The sequence below is a fragment of the Pinus tabuliformis genome, chromosome 4_2, assembly GCF_031772625.1.
Source record: "Pinus tabuliformis cultivar Carrire ecotype Pingquan chromosome 4_2, CPIR1, whole genome shotgun sequence".
NCBI lineage: Eukaryota > Viridiplantae > Streptophyta > Pinopsida > Pinales > Pinaceae > Pinus > Pinus tabuliformis.
In genome coordinates this window covers 267,633,927-267,651,538 of record NC_142304.1, presented here as the reverse complement: position 1 = coordinate 267,651,538, position 17,612 = coordinate 267,633,927, and the positions used below count along the sequence as shown (strand labels likewise).

At 40.7% G+C, this 17,612-nt stretch overlaps 1 protein-coding gene across 3 annotated transcripts in view; it reads right to left on the bottom strand.

The window, feature by feature from the left end:
- The window catches only part of KAPP (kinase associated protein phosphatase), a 290,614-nt gene that overhangs the window by 66,465 nt on the left and 206,537 nt on the right, over positions 1-17,612 (bottom strand). For all 3 annotated transcript variants that reach the window (XM_089428509.1, XM_089428511.1, XM_089428510.1), the window contains exon 8: positions 7,969-8,063. In XM_089428509.1, the coding sequence (XP_089284635.1) occupies positions 7,969-8,063 (95 nt within the window). The remainder of the gene's footprint in view (positions 1-7,968; positions 8,064-17,612) is intronic.

Here is a 17,612-nt window from a genome sequence, read left to right as displayed (position 1 = left end):
CGAGTGGAAGAGGAATGGATGGCATGCATAAAGATCTCTAAGTTCATAGAAGACACTACTATTGTAAATTTTAGGTATGTTTTATGCTAAGAGCAAATTTACTTCAATTTTCCATATTAGCTCAATATCAATTCCAGATTAGCAATCACATTTAGCATGATAGTAAAATGCAGATAGAACATAAACATAAATCGCAGAAAACAAGCCAAGACAAGTGGACAGAAGATGTGGCGCTCGCCAGGGACAAACCCCAATGTGGGGAAACCGTTGATCAATTCTTCTTATGTATTCTTCAATAGTTCAGCAGAGAGAGAGATAGTACATATACATCAGAAGTCAACGCTTTGACTTGACAAGATAAGATTAGAGATCTTCACCATGAAGATAACATAATGAGGTAGTTAATTTGATCTCAAGTGAAGGCATACTGCTTCAGCTGAACCTCCAAGGTGACTCCATCACCATGCTGCACCCATCACTGTGTTGCACCTCATCATCATGTCGCACCTGACACTATGCTGCACCCAATCACTATGTTGCTCCCATTATTGAGCAATACCATATCATCATGTCGTACTCATCATCAACTAGTTGTTGCAATGCATCGAGTTGCTGCTATATCTACATGCCCATCATCATCATGTTGTACCATTGTGTTGCACTGTACTGCATTCATGCTGCCCACAACAATCATTTCATTTATCATGCTGCATCCATCCAAGTATGTTGCATCTATACATACTGTCAATACAACCATGTTGATGTTGACAATACAACCATGCTACATCTTATTACATCATGTGCTGCACCATATTGTCCATCGTGTTGCACTATACTTCCATTGTGTTCAGTGCTCTATGATACTGGCTATGGCCTATGGCCTAGCCCAGCAGCAAGTAAGGTTGAGTTATCTTTACCCTTGAACAGCAGTGTCTTCTTCTTATTGTTGTACAGTCATGAGGGCTGAGACAAGCCTCTCCATGGACTACGTTATGCCCCTTCTTTCTCTGTTGTTATGACACCACTGGGATAGTGTTTAGGCAGCGTCTGGGTAAACTCTTTGACAGCTAGAGATCCCCTAGGACTGTGGCTAATTGTTCTCATTATCTGCGGCTAGGTAAAGACTGTGGTCCTCCCAATAGCACTGCGACTAGGGCTTGCACTCACAGCAGTTAGGGCACATGAAAAACCCTCCTCAAACTACGGCCTAAAACAGTGTATAAGGGATCTCTTTTAGGGCCTAGATAAGGCAGCGTGTAGATCTTTTATGGACATCGTTTAGGTCTTCACCATGACTGTGTTTAGGTCTTCACCATGACTGCGTTTTAGGGCAGCTTCACCATGACTGCGTTTTAGAACAGCTTCACCATGACTGCGTTTTAGGGCAGCTTCACCATGACTGTGTTTTAGGACAGCTTCACCATGACTGCATTTTAGGGCAGCTTTAGAAGCTAGGTCATCTTCTTTTAGGGTTGCGTAGATCCTTCTTTCCTATGGCAACTTTTAGATCTAGGGCATCTCTTCATTAGGGCAGCGTTGTCTCCTAGGATCTCTCCTCCCACCAAAACCCAAAGACAAGTGGAGAGGAAGAGATTACAAGAAGAGTGTGTGTTCAAATGACTAGCAAGCCACCTCTTTTTATACTAAAATGTTGAGCACAAGTGGGGGCAATTTGGTTGCTGGCCGACCTTGACGAATTGTCCCATAACACAAATAAATTCATATCTCCATGAATACATGTCGAAATCGGATGATCTTTAGATCAATCCTACACCTCTCGACAAGAGGAATCCAAGAAAAATATCAACTGCCATGAATAAGTAGACCCACATGGAGTTTGGCCCTAGTTTCCAATTTTAACACTCCCTCTCAACTAGGGAGAACTCCATTTGCTAATCCATCTGCCAGACTGTACTATCTCTGCCATCAGTTCCCTGCACTGCTCTGCTTTGCTCTGCTGAACTATGAGGAAGAAGAAATGATCGAGAATGTATCATACCATCCTCTACTGACCTGAAGTCAGTCCCATATAAAAGAGAGTGTCGCATACCACTCTTACTGACCCGAAGTCAGTTCCAATAAAGAGAGTGTGTCAAACCACTCTTACTCATCCGAAATCAATTCCAAAAGAGAGTGAGTTATATCACTCTTATTGACCCGAAGTCAGTTCCAAAAGAGAGTGAGTTATATCACTCTTATTGACCCGAAGTCAGTTCCAATTGATCCCAGATCAATATCATCCTAGCATGGGGAGTACGGTAGTAACACGATGCGTCCATCGTTACTACTATGGTCCCTATCCTCATTTCCCTGCTCATTGGCCAGATGAAAGGTACTTCCCTTGAGACCCAGACTGCATGGGTAGGATGCCTCGGCAGGAGAAGGGTGAACTACTCATCCTGCCTACATGTCGTCAGGGGTATCCTAGGGGAAGGCTGAACCACTCACCCTGTACACAAAAAATCACTAGGGGAAGGTTGAACCACTCACCCTATGACAGTGTCTCAGCAGGAGAAGGATGAACCACTCATCCTCCTACATAGCAAACCACGAGGGGAAGGCTGAACCACTCACCCTATGGTTTCGCATCGCTCCAAGATGTACCCTCGGAGTTCCCAGACCTCAATGTCCATATTATACAGGACCCTTAGGAGAGAATTTCTCCACGACTCCTAGTCGTTCTCGGAAAGTCACAAATTTTACCTTTCCCAGGGGCTTTGATAGAATGTCGGTGACCTGCACATCAATCCCAATGCAATGGAGCCTTATTGCTCATTGATGTACCATATCCCAGATAAAGTGGTACCTGATGTCTATATGCTTGGAGCAATCATAGAATACGGGATTCCTCAACAATCAAATCCCCCTCTAGTTGTCACAAAAAATCACGGTGATATCCAGCATGCGTCCAAACATCTCACTGAAGAGCTTCCTCAACCAAGCAGCGTCACACGAGGTCATACTCGTAGCTATGTATTCGGTCTCAGCGGTTCTCAAAGCAACCGACTTCTGCTTCTTCCTCATCCAGGATATCGTAGCAGAACCCAAAGAGAACCAGCACCCAGAAGTGCACTTGCGATCCTCCACACTGCTTGCCCAGTGAGCATTTGAATAATCATGCAGCTTCACATTTCTGACAGTGTATCTCAATCCATGAGGGATTGTGCCCCGAAGATAGCTCAGAAGATTCTTAGCACCAATCTAGTAAGGCTCAACCATATATGAGCTCAACATGCTAATTGCAAAACATATATCCGCACGAGAGTTCACCAAGAACATCAATGCTAGACTGAGTTTATGAAACTCAGAGGCATTTCCCAAATCAGGTCCGGCATCACTACCACATAACTTCTAAAAGTTAAGCTGCATCGAGGCGGTCACGGGCTTGCAGTTTACCATTCCAAATTCGGAATCCAACTCCCTCTTACTTTTGCAAATGAGAGGATCTGCACCTGTTAGAAAGAGGTCGTCCTCGTAAGGTGCCAATATGAGAGGTCTATAATCCACAACCTTCAAGCAATGGTTTGGATTGGCTTCACTCCTAGTGAATCTCAACTTCATTAGACAGCTATCAATCCTCTCATATCAACCCTGAGGTGTTATCTCTAAATCATAGAGAGTTTTCTTCAACCTGCATACATGAGATTCTTGATAATGAATCTCAAACCCCTCGGGTTGTTCCAAACCTATGGACTTGCTACATGAGGGAAATGGTCCCCTGGAAAGATTTTCCTTCGATACATCTCAGACATGTACCTTCATGCTCTTCTTGAATTCAGGCATCCCTGTCACAATCTGACTCCTATCGGGTAGGGCCCCATAATAAGTAGACCTTCGGTGCTATAGAAGAGATGTGTCAACTGACATGGTCCCCAATGGACTTCCTGCAACTTGATACAAATTGCCAACCCTGAACCCAAGAATAAAGGCATCTTGAAAAAATTCTTTTTCAAACACGTACCTTTCCATCGATGAATGCCACCTTGAAACCTTTGATTTTCGTTGCCAAAATGGACACAAGGTTCTTGAGATCAGGACATAAAGAACTTCTTGTTAATGAATCGTGCTACCCTTATTCAATTGAAGGGTAGCATTCCCCACACCCTTTCTGGGATAGGTGGCATTGACTCCAAGTATAATCTCCACAATTGTTTCCATCTCTACCAAATTAGAGAGATCTTCCTTCTATCTAATGAAGTGCCTTGAAGCACTTCAATCAATAAGCCAGATTCCCAAAGAGTCTGGAGGAGAAGTAGTGGAGAGGGCCATACTTCTTTAGCTTATCAAAAACAACATTTGATTCTTCATACCTGGAGTTCCTTGCTTTCTTTGAAGAGTCGGCCATTTCCTTGATGACCTGCATTACCTGTCATTCCTCCGATCATTGCAGATTGTTATCATCATCAAGTGATGTGTCCCTACCATTCGGACACTCCTTCGCATAATGGCCGAACTTATTGCAAGCAAGGCATCTGCCTTTCCTTCCACCCTTAGATCTAGACTTCCCATTGAAGTGATCTTTAGGTAGGCCATCAGATGCTTCCGCTGCGCCACTCAGATAATATTCTCTGCTTCGACTTCACCCTTGGTGAATTTGAAGAGGGATGAGGAACCCATTGAGCCTTTTTGTCCTTTCCAACTATCTTCGATGATTGCTCTTTCACTCTTGCTTGGGCTTTGTCTTCACCTCAACTCCGATACCATGTTAATTTTAGGTATGTTCTATGCTGAGAGAAAATTTACTTCAATTCTCCATATTAGCTCAATATCAATTCTAGATTAGCAATCACGTTTAGCATGATAGTAAAATGCAGATAGAGCATAAACATAAATCGCAGAAAACAAGCCAAGACAAGAAGACACAACATGTGGCGCTAGCCAGGGACAAACCCCAATGTGGGGAAACCGTTGATCAATTCTTCTTATGTATTCTTCAAAAGTTCAGCAGAGAGAGAGATAGTACATATACATCAGAAGTCAACATTTTGACTTGACAAGATAAGAGTGGAGATCTTCACCATGAAGATAACATAATGAGGTAGTTGATCTGATCTTAGGTGAAGGCATACTTCTTCAACTGAACCTCCAAGGTGACTCCATCACCATGTTGCACCTCATCATCATGCTGCACCTGACACTGTGCTACACCCAATCACTGAGCTGCTCTCATCACTATGTTGCTCCCATCACTGAGCAATACCACATCATCATGTTGTACTCATCATCAACTAGTTGCTGCAATGCATCGAGCTGCTGCTATATCTACATGCCCATCATCACCATGTTGTACCATTGTGCTGCATTGTACTGCATCCATGCTGCCCACAACAGTCACTGCATTTATCATGCTGCATCCATCCAAGTATGTTGCATCTAAACATACTGTCAATACAACCATGCTGATGTTGACAATACAACCATGCTGCATCTTATTACATCATGTGTTGCACCATACTGTCCATTGTGCTGCACTGTAATTCCATTGTGTTCAGTCCTCTATGCTGCTGGCTATGGCCTGCGGCCTAGCCCAGCAGCAAGGTTGAGTTATCTTTACCCTTGAACAGCAGTGTCTTCCTCTTATTGTTGCACAGTCATGAGGGTTGAGACAGGCCTCTCCATGGACTGTGTTATGCCCCTTCTTTCTCTGTTGTTATGACACCACTAGGACAGTGTTTAGGCAGCGTCTGGTTACACTCTTTGACATCTAGAGATCCCCTAGTACTGTGGCCAACTCTTCTCATATCTGCAGCTAGGGCTTGCACTCAAAGCAGTTAGGGCACATGAAAAACCCTCCTCAAACTGCAGCCTAGAACAGTGTATGAGGGATCTCTTTTAGGGCCTAGATAAGGCAGTGTTTAGGTCTTCACCATGACTGTGTTTTACGGCAGCTTCACCATGACTGCGTTTTAGAACAGCTTCACCATGACTGCGTTTTAGGGCAGTGTTAGAAGCTAGGTCATCTTCTTTTAGGGCTGCATAGATCCTTCTTTCCAATGGAAGCTTTCAGATCTAGGGCATCTTTTCATTAGGGCAGCATTGTCTCCTAGGATCTCTCCTCCCACCAAAACCCAAAGACAAGTGGAAAGGAAGAGATTACAAGAAGAGTGTGTGTTCAAATGATTAGCAAGCCACCTCTTTTTATACTAAAACGTTGAGCACAAGTGGGGGAAATTTGGTTGCTGGCCGACCTCGATGAATTGTCCCATAACACAAATAAATTCATATCTCCATGAATACATGTCAGAATCAGATGATCTTTAGATCAACCCTACACCTCTAGACAAGAGGAATCCAAGAAAAATATCATCTGCCATGAATAAGTAGAGCCCCATGGAGTTTGGCCCTAGTTGCCAATTTTAACAATGCCAACTTCCCTTGCTTGCTCATCCCGAAAGCTTCTACCCAGAGATCTAAGAATCAGAATCAGAAAGACACTCAATTAAAATGTGCATTCCCAAAAATGGATAAATATATTAAAAGGTTTAAAAAGGTATTGCCAATTTTGTAGGCTCCCCAAAAATAGAATACTTTTCCATGTGATAATTAACATAATATGCATTTTGAACAATGGGAAAAGTTTGATAAAGGAGTAGTTAGAAAAGCAACCTCCAGTTCAACGAAGGGTTGAGTTAAAATTGGTTATTATAACCATCTTTTGAAATTGTATGTATAGTAGAATTTACGAATCTAGAAGGAATATTTGATAGTACGACTTTTGAAGGAATATTGTAAGAGAATTGTTTCTATTACATTGATTAATGAAGAAACCAATCATTGCCCAAATCAATTTTGACTGAACAATATGGTTTATGCAAATCAACTGATGTGGACTATTCTGCAGCTTAGTCTTTGAGTGGATATTTGTCAAGGCTTTTCATAGCATTGCAAGCTATCTTGAGACAATATTTAAAGTTCTTACACTTTCTTTAGCCAACTCTTGAGCATTTTTCTGTATTAGATTAGATTTCTGATCTGGGAAGTTGTATTGTTTAAATTCCATAATTTCTGTAGAATTATTTATTGGAAGTGAAAGAATTAACAATTGTCTTTCTTCTGATTCTATTCCTAGAACAACATTTTCTATGTTTTGAATAGTCATTACATAATATATCTGCTTTTCGTTTGTCAGTCTTTAGAATACTAAAAAGAACATATTGTAAAACATTTTAAAGCTCATAGAAAAGTCATTGAGCCATTAATCCGGAGGTTTTCTCGATTCTAAATAGCGGAGAGTCTAATTGGACCTGTTCAATGGAATCAACCCCTACTATTTGACACCCAGGTATTCTACCATGTCAACAACATGATAACTCCTGGTTTATAAAATTAAAGTCAACGTGAATAATACATATTAGTTGGCAGACAAGGATTCCTTAACATAGTCATCTATTTCTATCAAGCACCATTGGAGCAGTTGGTTACCCATCCCTTTTGTGTATGTCCAGAGCATTTAAGTACCATTTAAATTATCAAATTCAAAATCACTTGACAAGAAATTACAATCCAAAGAAAAAAGAAAATATAAACAAGAAGATTGAGAACTGTGAAATCACTTAGTTTTATAGACTTGGTCTAGATCGCACACCTTTTATCACACTAACAATAACAAAGTGCATTTTCTTCATCTTGTTTCATAAGCTGTCTCATTGGAAAATAAAGAAAGGAAGGGAGAGTAAAGAAGATCAAACAACAGAAAAGGCACAAAACATGAGACTTGCACCAATCAACTACAGTATTCATATTGTTCTAAAGCATGCCCATAAATCAAGTGTGGGCCATTAGGAAGCAGACTAAAACTAGCAAAGTGTGAAAGAAGCGTCTTTTGATAACTTCTTAAGAATACATTACTACTAATTACAATAATAATAAATTTAATTTAAATATGAATGTGCACAACTAACCAAACTCCATCAATGGGACTGCAATAATTAATGTAAGTATATTAATTGTAAAGTTGAAAATAATTACCTGAAAATGCATGCTGAATCTCCAACATTTGCACATTGTGCAAAGAAAACCTCTTTAAAATCAGACCACAACAGGAGAACTGTTGCCGTGCAGCCCTGGAAAACGTTGGAATCAATCATAAGGAAAAAACAAACAAATGCTGTAAACAACTCAAACAGCTGTGTTGACTCCCAAAAAATAGCATGCCAATTGCAACTCATGAATTTAATAGAATAAACAATAAATAAAAATAAAAATAAATAAGAAACAGTGATATAAATTGAACATTGAACATAGAAATGAAAATCAAACACTATAATGGTGAATAAAAAATACATCCTTAGAATCACTCCCTGAAACATGTCTAGAGAATGATGATGAGATTGCTCAAGGGAAGAGACTCTCCACACACATTAACGATTGAATAAATTTGTAGGCATTTTTTGCCTATGCCAACTTCATTAAAGAACTAAAAGCCTAAATACAGCATATAAACCAATGTTGTGAAAAGCGCGAGCAGGATTAAATCGGCGTGGGGAACGAATCGGAAAAAATCGGAAAAATCGGGAAAAAATTGGAAAAAAGAGGGAAAAAATCGTTTGGTACAAAAATATTCATTTTTTTTCAATTTTTTTAATATCTAAACCATCTACAACATAAAATAAATACATTGACACATAAATATGATAAAAAAACTAATATATAAGATGTTTAATATCATTTCTAGCACTAAAATCACACATAACATTGAATCATGTCCTGAATAGTAAGTCCTGACTCCTGAGTCCCAACTCAGCCTCAAAATATCAACAAAAAATATGATAATGTATCTCATCATGTCATAATGTCATATACAATAAAATGAGGTCTAATCCTATTGATTTCCTCTGCCCCTCTTGCGAGAAAATGCAACAGCTTTCCCTTTCCCTCTAGATGTAGATGCTGGTGCCTATGCTGGTGGAGATGGCAGTGGAGTCTGATGTGCTCTAGAAGCTGAAGGACTAGAAGTAGGAGCTATAGGAGGTAGACCACGTCCTCTACTGGTGGCAGGGGTAGCCCGAGCAGGTGGTGTCACCTGGAAACATTACAATCTCCCAATCCTGAAATCCTGAAAAACTGATAAGTCTGCTGGATTTTAAATGAAATCTAAGATTCTACTTTCTCCATATGAAATCCAATGACGCTGGAACCACTCTCAAACATCCTGAGTCATTTCATGGTAATGTTAAAAATTTAAGTAAAAGTGACATTCTCCTTAATCTTCATTTAAATGAAGATTAAGGAGAATGTCACTTTTACTTTAAGAATTTAACATTACCATGAATAGCATATCCATACAAGGCCCTAGACTTGATCATTAAGCTGCCCCACTCAAAAATTATTTGTTTCTTTCAAAAAAAATTGCATGAAAAAACCCAAATGACCAAATGAAAAACCAAAAAAAAAATTATAAAATCGTGCTGTCCCAGCAACCCCACGCTTTTTTAAGCGCGCTTTTTTCGGAAAAAATCAGCAAAAAAATAATAGCCGATTTTTTCGTGTAAAAAGTGCGATTAAATCGGCGCGGGGAAAAAAGCGCGATTTTTTCAAAAAAGCGCGATTTAATCGCGATTTTTTCAAAAAAGCGCGATTTAATCGCGATTTTTTCAAAAAAGCGCGATTTAATCGCGCTTTTCACAACACTGATATAAACACATGAACAGCAACTATGTAGCTATAAATATACACCAGAAACATAACATCAATCAAATCTCCTTAATTACTATCCATGTTTATTTAGTACTTGTGCCTTCCTTGCCAATGGTGAGCAAGGGAAAGGAATTATCTCACTCATTCGACCCTTATATGTACCCATGCCTCTATGATAATGAGAGGGGGTTACAACAACAGGACATAAGACGAACCTATCATATCCAATAACCCACTAAACCCTTCAATATTTGGTGCCCGGTGAAGGTGGGTAATAAAAGCTCCAATTCCTCCATTTAAAATTAAAAAAATCATTTTTACATCTAGAAGCCCTAGTTCACCATTAATACATAACAATCCATAATCCCATTAAGTAATAAATGACCATAACCATCAGTAAAAACCCATAATTGTGTCCACACACAACTAAGTGCCAATAAACTCCCACCACTATCTGTTGACTTGTCCCTATATCAACTCTCTAATGACAAGTACCATCTAGAAGCAAAAGCAAAGCACGAACATTACTACCAACTAGGCTAGAAGAATCCACCCCTCCTCTTCTTGAACTTTTACTTTAGGGCACAACTCACACATCCAACACATCACCAAAATTATCCAAATGTTCTTGAAACTAAGAACAATAAACCATAACCTACTGCCGAAAACTCTAGTCATAATCTCTATCTACAACTACCCAAAAAGAATCCAATCATGCCAAAGTAATAGCATAGTCATTGGACTTGTTACTGCAAAATCTAGCAAGCCTAGTGCAATGCCTTGAAAGGAAACCTAGGTCTTATGGCAACAAGAAGTCAACCACCATTGTCACCTCAATGGCTTCTCTTCAGCGATTTAGTGGTGGAATTTATCCCCACAAGGGAGGCTTCCCTACACAAGATCACCAACAAGATATTCAACAATGGTGACGCGAGGTCTAATGATTGGAGGAAAAGGTACCAGAAAAGCCTTGAAAGGTTGAGATAAGAGTTCACTAAAGTTAGAGTACACTTCCCTAAGACCATCATAATTTAAAAGAATGCTATAAGCTAGAGTTTGTATAATATGCATATTTAGGGTACACAATAGCGTATAATAGTTCTAGAAAATAGCCTATGAAACAATAGGATCGACAAAGAACCAAAAGACCATGAAGAAGGCAAGCTAGGGTTAAGTAAAAAATGGTCTTAAATAGTTCAATATGCATATTTAGGCCACGCAATGGCAAATAGCAGTTCTAGAAAATGGCCTACAAATGACAGCATCAACAAAGAACCAAAAGGCTATAAAGAAGGCAAGCTAGTGTTAAGTAAAAAGTGGTTTTAAATGGATGAAAGTCAAGGCATCAACCCTAATTTTGGGGCGAAAACATGCTACTAATGCTAGATTTTGCCTTTATATGTTTACTAAATGCAATCTTTTTAAATAGGGAAGTAACAAATAGACAATCAATTGCTATAAAATGCAAATTTAAGCTAAACTTAACCCTAGTTACCATAAATTTAAAAGAAAAAGAAGAATTCAAAATTACTACTACATGTTACTCTAGTGCCTTCTCTCAATTGGGCAATGGAGTCAATGATGGTGAGGTCAATGATACAGGAACCTGGATGAGGTGGGTGGAGGACAAAAATGCCTCATAAAAACCCTAGCAACTTTCTCTATGTGGAGATTTAAGGTCAACAAATGCATGAACCAAGTTCCCTTGATGGATTCTTGAAAGACTAATATTGCAAAGCAATAAGAACCAAGATTTCATGAAAGATATTTCACTTTTTAATATGGCACAAAGAAACTCTAATTTCATAAATTAGCATACAAAAAGGGAGAAAATTAGCAATAGAATTACAATATTCAATTAAGAATCACTTCATCAATCCAAGACAAGTATCCTCATGCAAAAGTATTCCTCCCAAGACAATTCGCTACACCAAGATCACATTGTGTCCAAGAGAAACGAACAAGAGAGCTAATGCGCACTTCTGCAGAGAGAGAGAGAGATGTGTTGTGTTATGATTCAAATGAAAGTGACTTCCCTCTATTTATATGAGGGCAACCAAGTCAAATTTCATTAATTTACAAGTCAAAGCCCTAAAAAGTTCACTTAAGTATTCAACTAAGCCTAAAGGTCACAAGCTGACCTTAAGATAGCTTATAAAATGTTGGATTTTCCTTAGTATCTTAGATCTGGTCTATGTCTAATCACGATCATAAACACATTGAAAAACACAACTATAAGCGCTTTGCACAGCGGAAATGTAACAGCAATGAATCAACAAAGTACACAAAATTTTGTAGGCCCAAAACTTGCTTTTATTAGTCCTTCAATAAAACAAACGCAAGGCTCTCGTACCAGGGATCATGGCCCTTACAAAGACCTCATACAAGACTATTATACACAGTATACACCTAGGGCTTGAGGACAATTCCTTTAGCCTCAATTTGCCCAAAAGAACAGAACAACAACTTGAATTACTTGCTATAGCTAGACTCCAACCCATTATGTTCACTTGCTCTTAACCCCAGTCCTTTTCCTCCTTCACTCGCAGAGAAATTGCTCCTTTAATGTCTTTGTATACACAGCTACTTGCAAGGTATTTTTTCCTTCAAATATCTTTCATATTCAGCCCCAAAACATGCTCAGCTTCTAACAATGAAATAGCCCTTGAAGATCATTGTATATGAGACCTTAAACCAATTGTTCAAACTCTCCTTTGATGAACAGACTCCAAAGAATACACTCAGCGACCAATCTTCTCCAACATATCAACCCTCTCATTGTCCCATTGCCTTAACTCTCTACTTGAGATAACTCATTGCCTTTGTTCCAAGTATGAGATCAATTTCGTCCTCTTCCAAGGCTCAGCCTACCACAGAAACCTTTGTGCAACATTTTGAGGCCCTTAGGCCCTCCGCAATAGACTAGACTAAGACTTATTAGGCCTCTTTCCAAGGCTCGACCCTCCTCCTTGTACACAGAACCAAGGATAAACTTCAAATAGAGTTTTTGGTGACCTCCTTCTCTTAATTCGGCCTGGACAAAGCCCTTTTAGGGCACATATCTTATAGAGAAAACTTGGCCTGGCTTCTAGGGAAAAACCGGTTTCTTTTCATCACAAAACATACCATAAACCTTGCTCCTTCTAGTTGCAGCTCCTTTTGAGGTTTTGTGTCTCCTTTCTTGGGCCAATGTAGACACAATATGAGTTGCTATGTTGTGGTTTAGATGTCTCATTGTCTCTTTAACTTATAACTCTCCAAAGTTGTCTTAGGTGGCACCTTTAGTCCGAAAAAGCCGGAAAAGTCGGAACTATAGGAAAAGCCGGAAATGCTGGAAAAGCCGAAACTGCCAGAAAAGCCGGAAAAGCCGGAACTGCCAGTAAAGCTGAAACTGCCGGAAAAGACGGAACTGTCGGAAACGCCGGAAAAGCTGGAAAAGCCGGAACTGCCGAAAATGCCAGAAATGCCGGAAATAACGAAAGATCCAAAACTACCAAAAAAGCCAGAAAAGCCGAAACTGCCAGAAAAGCCGGAAATGCCGGAAAAGACAGAAACGTCGGAACTACAGGAAAAGCCGGAAATGTCGGAAAAGCCAGAACTGCCAGAAAATTCGGAAAAGCCGGAACTGCCGGAAGAGCCGGAATTGCCAGAAAAGATGGAACTGCCAGAAAAGACAGAATAGCCGGAAAAGCCGGAAAAGTCGGAACTGCCGGAAAAGCAAGAAAAGTCGGAATAGTAGGAAAAGCGGGAAATGTCGGAAAAGCTGGAACTGCCAGAAAAGCCGGAAAAGCCGAAACTGCCAAAAATTCCAGAAATGCCGAAAGAGCCGGAACTGCCAAAAGAGCCAGAACTGCCGGAAAAGCCGGAACTGCCAAAAAAGCTGGAAAAGTCGGAACTGCCGAAACTGTCGAGAACAACCAGAACTGCCAGAATTGCTGGGAACTGCCAGAACTGCCGAGAACTACCTAAACAGCCGGAGCATCTGTCTCCAAAGGAGAGCACCATGCAAGGGACAACTAACTAACATTGGGACAATTGTATGGTACTTAGCAGCAAATACACCAAGCACGCAATGTTACAGCTAGCATGCAAGGGACAACTAGCATGCAACAACAAGCTAGCATGGGACAACAAGCATGCTAGGGACAACAAGCAAGCAAGGGATAACAAGCAAGCAAGGTGCAGCCAACACATAGGTCAGGATGGCAACATGGTGCAACAATGGCACATAATGTAGTACAGTGATGGGTACAGTCATGATTAATGAAGCGTGATGAGATGCAACATAGTGATGATGGTTGCAGCATGGTGCAGCGCGGTGAGGTGCAGCATGATGACAAAATGCAACACAATGATAGGTGAAGGAGTCACCTTTAAGAATTAGTTGAAGCAGCATGTCTTCAACTGATCTCATGTATCATCTTCTTAGAGATGATCTATGCTCTTATCTAGATAAGTCAAAGTGTTGACTTTTGTTGTAAATGTACTATCTCTCTCTCTCTCTCTCTGCTGAACTATTGAAGAACATATAAGAAGAATTGATCAAGGGTTTCCCCACATTGGGGTTTGTCCCTGGCTAGCGCCACATCTTGTGTCCTCTTGTCTTGGCTTGTCTTCTGCTATTTATGTTTATGTTCTATCTGCAGTTTACTTTAATGTTGATGTGATTGCTAATCTGGAAAAGATATGGAGCTAATTGTAAAAATTGAAACAAATTGCTCTAAGCATAGAACATACCTAAAATTAACATGGTATTAGAGTTGAGGTGAAGATAATGCCCAAGCAAGAGTGAAAGAGCAATCACCGAAGACAGTTGGGAAAGGACAAAAGGATCAGTGGATTCCTCATCCCTCTTCAAATTCACCAAGGGTGAAGTTGAAGCAGAGATTATTATCAGAATGGCGCAAGGGAATATGGCCTACCTGAAGATCACTTCATTGGAAGGCCGGATCTCAGGGTGGAAGGAAAGGCAAATAACTAGTTCGGCCATTATGTGAAGGAGTGTCCGAATGGCAGGGACACATCACTTGATGATGATAACAATCATTCCAAGGACATCTTCAATGATCTAAGGAAGGACAGGTAATGCAGGTCATCAAGGAAATAGCTGACTCTTCATATAAAGCAAGGAACCCCAGGTATGAAGAATTAAATGTTGTTTCTGATAAGATAAAGAAACATTATCTTGTATTCGCCCTCTCCTTCAGATTCTTTGGGAATCTGGCTTATAGATTGTAGTGCTTCAAGGCACTTCATCAGATAGATGGGTGCACTCTCTAATTTGGTAGAGATGGAAACAATCGTGGGATTATACTTGGAGCCGATGCCACCTATCCCTGAAAAGGTGTAGGGAATGTTAACTCTCAATCGAATAAGGGTAACTCGATTCATTTACAGAATCTCTTTTATGTAACTGATCACAAGAAAAACCTGGTGTCCATCTCAGAAATGGAAGTCAAAGCTTTCAGGGTGGCATTCATCGATGGAAAGGTACGTGTTAAAAAATATAATTTTCAAAGATGCTTTTTCTCATGGGTTCAGGGTTGGCAATTTGTATCAAGTTGCAAGATGGTCCATTGGAGATCATGTCAATTGACATATCGCATCTATAACACCGGAGATCTACCTATGGGGCCCTAGTTGATGTGAGTCAAATGGTGATAGGGATGTTTGAATTCAAGTAGAGCATGAAGGTACATGTCTGAGATGTACCAAAGGAAAATCTTATAAGGGGACCATTCCCCTCATGCAGCAGGTCCACAGGTTTGGAACAACCTGAGGAGTTTGAGATTCATGATCGGGAATCTCATGTATACAGGTGGAAGAAAGCTTGAAGCAAAACACCCCAAGCATAGTGATGTTGGACCAGATTTGGGAAATGCCTCTGAGTTTCATAAACTCATTCGCGTTGATGTTCTTGGTGAACTTCCGTCTGGACATATTTTGTTGCAATTAGCATGGTGAGCTCATATTTGGTTGAGCCTCACTGGATTGGTGCCAAGAATCTTCTGAAATATCTTCAGGGCACAATCTCTCATGGATTGAGATACACTGCCGGAAATATGAAACTGCATGATTATTCAAATGCTGACTGGGCAGGCGGTGTGGAGGATCACTAGAGCACTTCCCAATGTTGGTTCTATTTGGATTCTACTTCAATATCATGGATGAGCAGGAAGTAGAAGTCGGTTGCTACACCGTCGAGACCGAATACATAGCTACGAGTATGATCTCGTGTGAAGTTGCATGGTTGCAGAAGCTCTTAAGTGAGCTGTTTGTACACATGATGAATACCACTATGATTCTCTGTGACAACCAAAGGGGGGATTCGATTATTGAGGAATCTCGTATTCGATGATTGCTCCAGCAGATAGACATCAGATATTGCCTTAACTGCGATATGGTAAGTCGATGAGCGAGGAGGCTCCATCGCATTGAGACTGATGTACAGGTCGCAGAAATTTTGCCAAAGCCCCCGGGAAAGGTCAAATCTGTGACTTTCCCAAACAACTTGGAGTCATTGAGAGACCTTCTTATAAGGGTCCTGCATGTTGCATGCATTGAGCTCTGGGAGCTCTGGGGGGCTTCAGGTACTTACTAGAGCAACATACGACCACAAGGCGACTCAATCTCCCCTGGTGGTGCGCTATGAACAGGATGATTAGTTCCCTTGTGGACCAGGATGATTTGTTCTCCGTGGTGACTGTGGAACAGGATGATTAGTTCTCCTGTGGGCCAAGATGATTAGTTCTCCATGGCATCCATTAACAGGATGATTCGTTCTACTGTGGACAGGATGATTAGTTCTCCTGTCAAGGCATCCTACCCATGCAGTCTGGGACTCATGGGAAGTACCTCTCATCTTATCAATGACCAGGGAAATGAGGATAGGGACCATAGTAGTACTATCGATTGACGCATCGTTGTATCTACCGTACTCCCTATGCTAGGATGACCTCCATTGATCTCGGATCAGTATGAGTGGTTTGAGACACTCTCTTGTGACATTGATCTGGGATCAATGAAACTGATCTAGGATCAGTAAGAGTGGTTTAAGACACTCTCTTGTGACATTGGTCTGGGATCAGTATGAGTGGTTTGAGACACTCTTGTGACATTGATCTGGGATCAGTATATGTGGTTTGAGACACTCTCTTATGATAATGATCTGGGATCAATAAAACTGACTTCGGGTCAGTAAGAGTAATGTGACACACTCTCTTCAGATGAAACTGACTTTGGGTCAGTAGAGAATGGTACGAGACATTCTCGATCAATTCTTCTTCTTCATGGTTCAGCAGAGTAGAGCAGAGCTCAGCAGATCAGAGCAGAGCAGAGCAATGCAGGGCATTGATGGCAGAGATAGTACAGTTGGACATATGGATCAATGGATGGAGTTCTCCCTAGTTGAGAGGGAGTGTTAAAATTGGAAACTAGGGCCAAACTCCATGTGGGTCATCTTATTTATGGCAGTTGATATTTTTCTTGGATCCCCCTCATCGAGAGGTGTAGGATTGATCTAAATATCATCTGATTCCGATAAGTATTCATAGAGTTATGAATTTATTTGCGTTATAAGACAGTTCTTCAAGGTCGACCAGCAACCAAATAAACCCCATATGTGCTCAACGTTTTAGTATAAATAGAGGTGGCCTTCAAGTCATTTCAACACACTAGGGATCTCTTCCCCTCTCTACTTGTCTTTGAGTTTTAGTAGGAGGAGAGATCCTAAGGAATAACATTGCCCTGATCCAGAGGCCGGAACTGCCGGAAAAGCCAGAACTGCCGGAAAAGCCGGCAAAGCCGGAATTGCCGGAAAAGCCGGAACTGCTGGAAAAGCCGGAACTGCCAGAAAAGCCGAAACTGCCAAAAAAGCGAGAACCGCCGAGAAAGACGGAAAAGCCGGAAATGTCGGAAAAGCCACAAAAGCCGGAACTGCCGAAAAAGTCAGAAATGTCGAAAAAGCTGGAACTGCG